Source organism: Macrobrachium rosenbergii, chromosome 57, assembly GCF_040412425.1.
Source record: "Macrobrachium rosenbergii isolate ZJJX-2024 chromosome 57, ASM4041242v1, whole genome shotgun sequence".
NCBI lineage: Eukaryota > Metazoa > Arthropoda > Malacostraca > Decapoda > Palaemonidae > Macrobrachium > Macrobrachium rosenbergii.
The window spans coordinates 11162895-11174175 of record NC_089797.1 but is presented as its reverse complement, the minus strand read 5'-3'; the positions used below and the strand labels follow the sequence as shown (position 1 = coordinate 11174175).

At 36.5% G+C, this 11281-nt stretch overlaps 1 protein-coding gene across 2 annotated transcripts in view; it reads left to right on the top strand.

Moving 5' to 3' along the window:
* Nucleotides 1-2407: 2407 nt before the first annotated feature.
* The window catches only part of LOC136836949 (uncharacterized), an 18630-nt gene continuing 9756 nt past the window's right edge, over nt 2408-11281 (top strand). The window contains exon 1 of one of the 2 annotated variants that reach the window (XM_067101467.1): nt 2408-2910. In XM_067101467.1, the coding sequence (XP_066957568.1) occupies nt 2757-2910 (154 nt within the window). In that variant the 5' untranslated portion in view covers nt 2408-2756. The remainder of the gene's footprint in view (nt 2911-11281) is intronic. The other variant, XM_067101469.1, reaches the window with a different exon arrangement.

The window sequence follows — 11281 nt, the reverse complement described above, 5'->3', positions numbered from 1 at the left end:
TATACACACACAGACACACACACACACACACACACATATATATATATATATATATATATATATATATATATATATATATATATATATATATATATGTGTGTGTGTGTGTGTGTGTGTGTGTAATCAATGAGTGTGTGTGTATGTGTGTTATCTGTGTATACACACATATATATGTACATGTGTGTATGTTTATCAGATTATAAAAAGTCTAGAGAAGTCACAATGATTATGCACGAGAGGGTAACATAAAACCGTTTAGGCCGAATTTTACAGATTCTTAAAGTCTGTGATATGCATGCAAAACATGTTGCATGCACAATGGGAGTGGCGCGTTCCACAGATTAGAACTCTAGGCCTTACACGGCAAGCAAAGAAAAGTTACAGTCGAGGGCAGACGACCCGCGGGATCTAGGAGACTGGGAACATCAAGCAGGCAGTGTCCTACAAACGGCAGGTCATCTCCCCTTACGAGAGCACGACAAACACGACAAACACGACAAACACAACAAACACTCACGGCAGCAGCTGGAAATCCATTAACAAAGACTGGATGGGCAATTCTTCGACAGTAATGGATATCGATTCAGTGCGACAAGGAAAGCTTTCGAAGAAAACTAAATGAAAGTCGTTATCCAAAACCATTACTAAGAATTAGGATAGATGATAAATGATTTAAAATCTACCGTCATATAGCATAGGAAATGGCGTTTCAAAAGGCTTTAACTAATCTGGGACTTAGCTCCACTCTTGTACTAAGGTCATACACTGTATTTATTCTTAAATACTTACACATTTTAACTGCTATCATCCGCAATCCATCTTAATCACATTTTATCACTTCATCTCTCTTAATCACAGTCTCACTTATGCTCACATGTACCCACAAATTTTTCTTCCTGGAAATCTATAGTTATTAAGCAATGAAGGTAGTATATTGTGTGCAAAGAAAAGAATAAAAACTAGAGTTGTTTATGGAAACAAAAGTTTAAATCTATATAGAGACTGTTGAGTCAACCCTCCTTTATGGGAGTGAAATATTGATGCTGAATATAAATGAAAGGAAAAATGCTGGAGCTGTGAAGATGAAGCTTTCAGGCAGTATATGTGGCTTCACAAGAACTGAAAGCGTGAGACATGATGAAACGTAAAATAAGTGGTATAAAGCTTATTGTAGGTTTGTGAATTGTGGATAATCAGGAGTGTTAGAGGAATAAGGAGAACAGATGGGAGTAAAGGAGGTATTGTAAAGGAAGGGTTTTAATATCCAAGACAGAGGTAAGCTATATGTAGTTTCTGTTTGTGTGTGTGTGTAAGGGTCTACTGTGTAGAAGTATGAAGAAAATAATGTAGGGTAAAGCTTTCTGTTCAGAGGATTCATCATTCATATGTTCAAATATAAATATGGGAGTGCCTGCTGACTACCTGAAGCTACCTCCTGTTAGGAAAAACACACTCAACCACATACACGAACGCACACACTCATATATATATATATACATGCATTTATGTATATATATATATATATATATATATATATATATATACATATATATATATATTATATATATATATATATATATATATATATATATATATATATATATATATATATATAAGACGTAAAAATCTAAATATGGAACTTTAGATTAACCTCAGAATAGCACACATAATTCCTATGACAATTAGAGAAACCTAAAGTATTAGAAACACAATAACAATGTGAATGCTATTGCTAAATGGTTGAAAATACAATTAAAATCAGAAATAAATAGTTAAACATAAATGAAAATATAGAATTAAAAGGGATGGCGGAGACATTAGCGGTTAAGGTTAAATATGTGATAAACGTAGTTCATCTGTTAAAATTCCATTGGTTCAGGTGCACAATGAATATGTTAAGCAAGTTAAAAAAAAAGCTCAATAGTGGATTTAGTGTGCAAGGTTGAAGCACAACCTATTTTAAGTTGCTAAAGAAACAGCAGATGGGTCTTCCCATTTTTTTTTAATTTGTGCTTTATTCCGTTTTCTTAACTTTTTCCTTTGAAAAGTTGCACTTAGAAAGGGGCCTTTTCTCAAAAGGTATATTAATTGCTCATCAGGTTTTAATTGTTTTTAAATGTCTAAGTTTCGTATCACCAGTCGCTTTAGCATTATAAGCTGCTCGGGGGACCAAGAGCCCGTCTTGGCTCAAGGCCATTTTAACATCAACTGCAACCGCACAACATTTCAAGAGACCAATTTATATCCAAGACAATTAATAATAATAGTAATGATGATAATTTCCAGATGGTTTACTCATTGAAAATACTCATTCATGGTCTAATATTCTATTCACATCTTATTTTTTCTCTCGGATTCAAGATACAAAACACAGAAACGACAGTCTAGGGTGAAGGTAAATACTGATGGTGTGTTTAAAACTTGGAGTAGAAAGAGGAGGAGGCGTGTTTATTGAACACCCAAGAGGTTCTACCTAGAGACCACAGATGAAAGCAGAACCTGTTAACTTATAGGAGGTCCCCAGGGAATGTACGTTAGGGGTCTGATGCGGAGAAGTGGCCCCACACCGTCCGCCCCGGAGAGAGATCCCCACAATACCCACCTCTGGGTACTACTAGGTCTACGAAGACGACAACGTACAGGTTACAGAGGAGAACTCACTCTCTACTCGCTGCTCAGCGCTCGCGAGGGAAGGTAGTTCGGAGCCGCGCTTAGCTTTTGTTCCTGGTTATGCAATCCGTGCCCGTTGATCTTTTATGTTGCTGTTGATAGACAGAGTCTCAGCATTACACGATTCTGCTGTTGCCCCACCTCCTCCTCCAGAGTCAAGTTTGACGCTTGGTTGTACTACGACTGTGATAATTAACCCGAACGATTCAACCCCTTACTGTGGCTGCTTCTTCTGTGAAGGTAAGGACTCGTTCTCCGTTCACAGCTGAAAATGTCAGCTTCCTCGTCCACCCTTGTTTTTGTATTTTTAAACCGCCTCGGGTCAGAATATCATCACGAACGCAGGGGATTCCACGCTCGTCAGCTTTTTTGCTTTTTCGAAAGAGTAAGGTTTTTGAACTTGCCATTCATTAGGCCTAAAAAAACAGGGAGAAAATTGCGAGAGACTCGGGGAAGGTCAGGCGGCAACCCGCCTGGCCCTGAGGTGAGGGAGCAGACGCTGCTGTTGCCTGCTGGTGTGTACGTGACATAAAGCGCATAAGTAAATCACACGCCGGAGGAGCCGCACTGTGCTTAAATTTTCTCTCTTTGTAAGAGGCTGTAGAAATATTATTCGTTGTAGTTTAATAACGGCAGGAAGGTCGAAAATATATTCGTATTTGTTTTGGATCAAAGCTGTGTTGTATAGAGTGTGTATCTAAATGTATACTGGAATATACATACGTACATACATACATAAATACATGTATCATATATATAATACACATATATATGTATATATATGCACATACACACATCATCATACGGTTCACGTGACTAAATGTGATGCAGGAGCCTGGAAGAACTAATAAAACATCAGTACCTATATATATATATATATATATATATATATATATATATATATAATAAAATGTGTGTGTGTGTGTGTGTGTGTGTGTGTGTGTGTGTGTGCGCGCGTATATGTGCTAAATGGGCTTAGGGTAGTGAGGTTAAATGGCTTCACACATGACCTGAATGTAATTCTACAGTGGCTCATTCATGCACACACGACTGCAGTTCCATAATTAAAAGAGAACTCTGAATATGTATGAAAAATTTTTAATTTATCATTCCCATTATTTTCATTTTAAAATCTTTAATAGCCTTTTATAAAAAAAATAAAGAAAACACACTTGATAATATAATAGCATGTAGGACAATCTTAATGGTTCCACATAAGTTGCTAATCGGCTGGTTTTTGATTGGCTTAAATGCCAGGTATCCATTGTGTATATGTATACTAGCAAGAAAAATTAAATCTATAAATGTTCGTATTCTGATCTTAAAAACAGGGGTTATTTTCTACTTTCTAAATTACTTTAAAAATTTTCTACTTTTTAAATAACATTAAAAAAATTAAGAAAAGTATGGTGAAAAATATTGTGGTATTTATTGCATTCTGAAAAAATTTGTCGAAACAGATATGATGAGAGAGAGAGAGAGAGAGAGAGAGAGAGAGAGAGAGAGAGAGAGAGAGAGAGAGAGAGAGAGAGAGAGAGAGAGAGAGAGAAATTTTGGATTTGTTCTTAAATCTTTTTACCTAGATATTTTTCAGAGTTTTTTCTTTGGCAACATTTTCCGCAAGTATTTCGCAAAGCCTGATGTAGCAAAATTTCTTTTATATTGCGAAAAATTCGATGTATTTCTTTTTTTGGTGAAATTTATTTTCTATCATTTCTTCCGTCTGCGTAGAAAATAAACATTTTTTATTTGAATGTAGCTCGTTATTTGACACGACAGAAATCTGTCAGGATTTTCTAAAAAAAAATTCATTTCCTATGAAATATCAATACAGAATAAAAAATATTTCGATGTCATGCTAATTATTACTATGTCCATTGTTCTTTCATGTTGAATGTGTAGATGTCACAGCTCAGTGAACAAATAAAACACACACATATATCTATATGTATGTATGTATATGTTTATGTATATATATATATATATATATATATATATATATATATATATATATATATATATATATATAAGAAAATGGATCTTAGCATGAAAGATGGAAATCTAGAGACGCTTCTGAAAGAGAGTGCAATCTTAGGTCGATGGAGCGAGTATTTTGAGGGTTTGTGAAACGTGTGTGTGTGTGTGAGAGAGAGAGAGAGAGAGAGAGAGAGAGAGAGAGAGAGAGAGAGAGAGAGAGAGAGAGAGAGAGAGAGAGAGAGCTAAATGGTACAAAAGTACAACGATTTAGAGTAAGTTTCAGAATGGCTGTCATTACTTAGGATGCGAAAATGCCAATCTAAGAAATGGAAGAATGGCATACATTAGAAGTTGAATGGATTAAAAATGAGATGCTGCAGTGCAGTGGGGAGAACGTGAGATTCTGTGACTGGCCAGAGTGTGCAAGGCTTGTACGGATGAGGGAAAGGTTCTGAAGGAATGGATGATTGAGAGAATAATGCAGGGTACAGAAGCATTAGTAGGGGAAGAACATTGTGAGTTTAGACAAGGAAAATGTTATAAGAATCAAGTTCATGTGAGATGTTTGAAAATACAACAGCGATATGTGACATATTTACCCGCAGAAAAGCTCGAACAGAATTAATGGAGGGGTGTGAGAGTGAATGGTATAATCTTGCTGAAAGTGATAAGAAGTGTTTATGATGAAACCGTTGTGGGTTTGAATAAGTAACTCGGGCTAGAGACTGATTTTGGATAAAAATGTGCTAAGGCAAGTGTGACATGTCCTCATGGCTGTTTCATAATTTCACAGATGGAATGATGTGAAAAGTTAAGAGTATGGCTCGGTCTAGGAAAAGTAAAGAGTATGGCTAGGTCTAGGAAAAGTAAATAGGCCACGAATAGAATATGGAATAGCTGATGTTTGTAAACCATAGCAGATTAGCACAGAGAGAATTTAAAGTCAATTTTAACATTACTCAACCCATATCCACAAACCTATCTAACCAAACCCACTTGACTTACTCAGTACATCCCAACTTACCATAACCTAACCCAAATCATTGTGCTCTAATCCGGTCTGGGAAGAGGTGGGGGTCGGAATGGGGTTGGAGGGGCGTGGTTCATTGCCTCTTCTGAACCGAACTACTTATGAGTCTACTTAAACCGAAGGACAACTCAGCAACTGAAGATAATTTCTTTACCCAATAATTTCTTTACCCAATTTGCATTAGTTAACCGAACCTTTACCCTCACAATGCTATAAAAACAGACGTTTCATTTTTTTAAAACTAACTTAACCAGCCATTGCCCTCCTTTAGACACGACAGAGATGATATAATTGCTGTGTAATCTTGCCAGACCGCTGGAAGACTGTTGTACTTTCCGAGAAGTTGGCCAATAGAATACGTGACCTTATGTAGTTCTTTAGAGCTGTGCACTCATTAAAATCTGTGATGTATTATGTAAAAGATGTCACGATGAACTGTAATTTCTTAAATTTGTGGTAACTTAGTTTTTGCACAAATGGTACTCTGCCTGTACGCATGTGAATGATATATATATATATATATATATATATATATATATATATATATATATATATATATATATATATATATATGTGTGTGTGTGTGTGTGTGTGTGTGCGTGTTACAGGGAACATGTGAAATTAGATTTTCACGAAATCCCTAGAATATGTGAAATGACCAATTCGTTTAGGAACATTTGATCCCCGAGGGCTAGTACTAAATACGGTGAAACAGTGATTCATCTACACTGTTTTGCCGTGTTTAGTACTAGCCCCTAGGGGTTCAAATTAGTTTCGCCATGTTAAGTACTAGCCCCTGGGCGATCAAATGTCCCTAATTACATTTGATCCCACAGGGGCTAGTATTAAACATGGAGAAACTCCTTTGACCCCCCAGGGGCTAGTACTATACATGGCGAAATAGTGTAGATGAATCACTGTTTCGCCATGTTTAATACGAGCCCTTGGGGATCAAATGTTCCTAAGCGAATTGGTCATTTCACATATTCCCTAGGGATTTCGTGAAATCCGTGGTTTCACACACTTCCTGTAACACACAAATATATATACAACTATATATATGTATGTGTGTGTGTGTGTTTGCGCACTCAAGCAGATCATTCTATTAAATAACTCGAGCGCTCTTTCTAATGACATCTGTTATTTCAGGGACATAGCCGTGTTTTCCCAAACAACCCTTACGACTTTTTGTTTTCTGTCTGTCTGTCTTTTGAACACAAACGTACACAGTACATTACCCATTGCCATTATATCAGAATGACGCGCACATTCTGTTCCTCTTGTGGGAGCTGTTTCTTCTTGTTGCCGTGCTGACACTGCCTCTGACGCTGCAGCACCTGGAAGATTTCGGTGTATGAATAAGTAGTCTGATATAGTGGTTTAATGTACATATAATGTAAATGTGGGTATAAACATACATTTATATGATATATGTATATATAATATATATATATATATATATATATATATATATATATATATATATATATATATATATATATATATATATATATAGAGAGAGAGAGAGAGAGAGAGAGAGAGAGAGAGAGAGAGAGAGAGAGAGATTATTGTTAAACTTTGTCTCTACACACTGTACGATGTTGAATTATTAACTGTTATTTTTGATGAGTCTGATTTTGAATACTGAAATAATTGCTAACAAAATAAAATCATGAATGAGGGAATAAAACAATTTAGAGCCCGCTCATGCTCTCTCTCTCTCTCTCGAAAAAAAAAAAAAAAAAAAGTCCACGGAAAAACAGCAAATAAGCTTCTTTTCGTTGTTTTTTAATAGTCTAATAATATTCTGTTCTAGTTGAGTCCTAGATTCATAGCCGTTATGGTTCTCTCTCTCTGTGACACATTGAGAAGGTCTTTTTTCATTTTTGAAGGATTCGTAAAACGAAAATTTTATGAGCTAAGCATATTAGTAACAAAGATATCTGACTCATTCTACCAGAACACTATTGGTTATCCATTAATATAAATGAAGGTGTTAATGATCTGTGAGATAAAAATTCCATATGATCATCAATTAGGTACTCGGTTTCTGTGGGCTGCGAATTCCTGAGATGTATGCTAGTATTGCACCAGCCCAGGTTTTTTTTTGCCATGCCCCTAGGTTAGGTTAGGTTAGGTTAGGTTAGGTTAGGTAAGGTCAGGTTAAATTAATATGAACAATGGTAATTTGGGTGTGGGAAACTTAATGAGATTATTTTCAAGAAAATTCTATGGTTAGTTTCTAAGATATGGCGTCCCGCTTTTTTCAGGGGGTACTCGGTTACATCTCGGAAAAATGCGGACAGCAACATAAACTGAAACCCTGCTTAGTAATCACCTCATAGCAATACCATGAAGCTCGAATTAATAATGGATATATAATGGTATGCGGAGCGCATAAACTTTTGCCAAACATCTAAAAGTGAAATTAATTTTCATCAAGTGGTAGGGACTGAATTTTACCCTTCTTCGATTTGGTTTCAACGCTTTAAAATGTGAATAATCAGATACAACACAGTTTACCAGTAAACGAGCAACAGGATTTTGTGTAGACACAGAGAAGGAAGTAGTTTCCCGACGCTTGAATTCTGAATTTCCGTTAAAAAAAAAAAAACCATTGGACTCTAGCCAAACAAAGTAACAACCTAATTATCCAGCTCTACCCGAGAATGATCTGGCTTGCATTGGCCAAATATTGCATAAACAGGGATCCTTCAGTGCCGAGTGGCGTAAAGTTCAGTGGTGAAATTTCACCACGCTTGTCTATCCACTGCTTTAGCTAACTCGAATCACTCTTGTCCAGCTTCCCTTCTCACAGATCTCATCCAAGTACAGTAAGTCTGTCTCTTTACTCTCCTAGTGGCCCCAGGATCCCAGCTGATGCTATCAGTTTTATGTGAAAAAGTAGGAACATTTAATTGACGATATCAGAAACCATTATTATTATTATTATTATTATTATTATTATTATTATTATTATTATTATTATTATTATTCAGAAGATAAACCCAATCCATATGGGACATCCCCAAGGGGCCTTTGACTTGAAAGTCAGGCTTCCAAAAAATTTGGTGTTCATTTCCAAGAAATTGCAAAATAGGAAATACAGACAGAGATCGGTTATTAGAGAAAAGGCAGATTAACAAATTGATATATAAATAGATAAAAATGTACATTAATCATTCAAAGTACAAGGACAATTGTTTTTACGGAAGTAATGTATTGGATCTTGGCTTGAACTTTTGAGGTTCCAATTGCACATCCTCAGGAATCTACTCAGGTGGTAAGGAGAAAGGAGTTAATGAGCAGTCATTTTCTGAGTGCTCTTACACAGAAGACAACAGTGGTTTGGGTAAGTGCTGAATTGAACTGAACATAGAATTTAGGCCAAAGGCCAAGCACTGGGACCTCTGAGGTCACTCAGCGATGTGGCAGGGGTAAGGGTACAGGTGGGAACTTCAGAACAGTTGGCTCCCTGGTCTCGGGAAGAAAACAGGAGCTCAGATAGAAAGGCAGGAAGATTAAGAGCCATAATAATTTCCGAATTTTCTTCGGATAGTAGGAAACGAGAGGAACTGTGTAGAGGTACAGAAGAGAGGTAACCTCTTGGAAGTGGATACCCAAGCATACTTAAAATAGCAGGGAGCGATATGATTCTGGGTCCAATGCAGAAGATTCCGAGGTTGTCCGAGACAGAAGAAAACGATTAGTTTAGATAGAGATGGAGAAGGAGTTGTGGAGCTGTTGATCCATAGTTTACCTAAAAATGACAGAAGATTCTAGTAATGTTTACAACAGAATAACCTCATAGGATTAAGAGCTTGGGTGGTGATAGAGTAGAACAGAGTTTGTGAGCAAATGGTTGTATAGCTGTTATCTTCTACTTAGCTTAACCTCTAGTCGAGGTCGCTGGCCTGCCCCCAAAAGTAGCTAGGTTAGTGGCAAAGCTACTGTAAAATTTAGAAATATCTAGCAATTGGGGCCTCAGAAGTTCAAGCGTAGATGCAATGCATTACTACCGTAAAGCAATTTTCCTTGTATTTTAATAATTTACTTACATTTTTATCTATTTATTTGTTTGTTAATATGTTTTTTCTTTTATATTTCCTGTTACCTGTTTTTTACTGCTTTCAGATGAAACCCATATTCCCTGGAAACTTAAATTTCAAGTCAATTGCCCGTGTGGGCTTGTTCCATATGGATAGGGTTCATCTTCTGAATAATAATAATAATAATAATAACGATAACAATAATAATATCCTTATATATCCCTCACGTTAATTTTTTAAGTATTACTGCAATTCGAAAGTTTTTCTTTTTCTTAAATATGGCTACGAGCTGAACTGGTTATCACAGGAATATAAATAATCATCATTAATATTATTACATCGGTCGAAAGGCTATGAACTTGAACATGAACCTTCTTCACAAATGGCCACAGAATGTCAATTTCTGAGGATACATTTTCTTAACTAAATGAGGAGTACATCAGAAGGCAAAAGTAAATCGGTAACTTCCCCCCCCCCCCCCAACCCTTATCAGTTCTGGGTTATGACGAAAGGAGGGTCCTGCAGGTCGCGTTGTCTGAGGAATTCAAAGGGGCCAAAGAGGCTACGTCAGGGTTGCTTGCCTTACAGAACCGGTTTCTCAGTTGATAAGGTGCCAATGATTTCTTTATGGGAGACTCGGCTCCCCGGCATTCTATTTTTAGCACACTTTTTCATTTCTCCTCACATTTCGAGAATTATACGCTCACTGTAATGCGAGTCTGTTGGTAATTCTGCTTCAAGTTTTATTTTTGAAGCTAAAAACTGACATTTGGTGGTAAATACTTGAACAGTTGGCTACGCTTCAGATCTAATGTACTGGAATAAATCCCAGTTGCCAGGTCAGAGCTGTGCTCCCTCATCAGATATGTAGCAAGAGGCACGTTTAATATGCTGACTTTTTAAACTGGGAAAAGTCTTGAAGTGATGGAATTCTACAAAACTGTCTAATGAAGGAACTCAAGTTTTTCCACCACGCTCACACATTTTCCTAAAAATTTTTCCCCTCCAAAACAGCTGTTATACAGAGCAACGACTTAAAACCCACGTCTAATTATGGCTCGAGATAATAGACTTTTGACGTCGGGGATTGTCGCGAAAAATAAGTATCTGCAGAATATAATTAGCTTCGTAAGTTTTTATACCTTTCTGCTGGTTCCCGCATGATAAAGAACGCACGCACACGTGCGCAAATACACACAAAAGGATATTTTAATTATTTTTGAACACCAGACTCTTTAGAGTTAAGCTGAGTCTTGCTGTGTAAAGCTTTTGAAGAATAGCTTATTACCTTATAGCCATAGACTAATGACTTGCAAACACAGGCCATTAAATCGTAATGAGCCGAATAACAAAAATAATCGACGCGAAGTTATTGTTCATTATTAGCTTTAATATATCTCTTTTACCCAAGAATAACTGAATAATTCTTTAACAATAACTGTTATTTTTCGCTTAGGTTTTGATACGCTGTCCTCTGTTGATCTCTCAACAGCTTATATGAGAGACAATAAAGTACGAAGCCACTGCGTAATTACGTGTTACCTGCATGATTCCC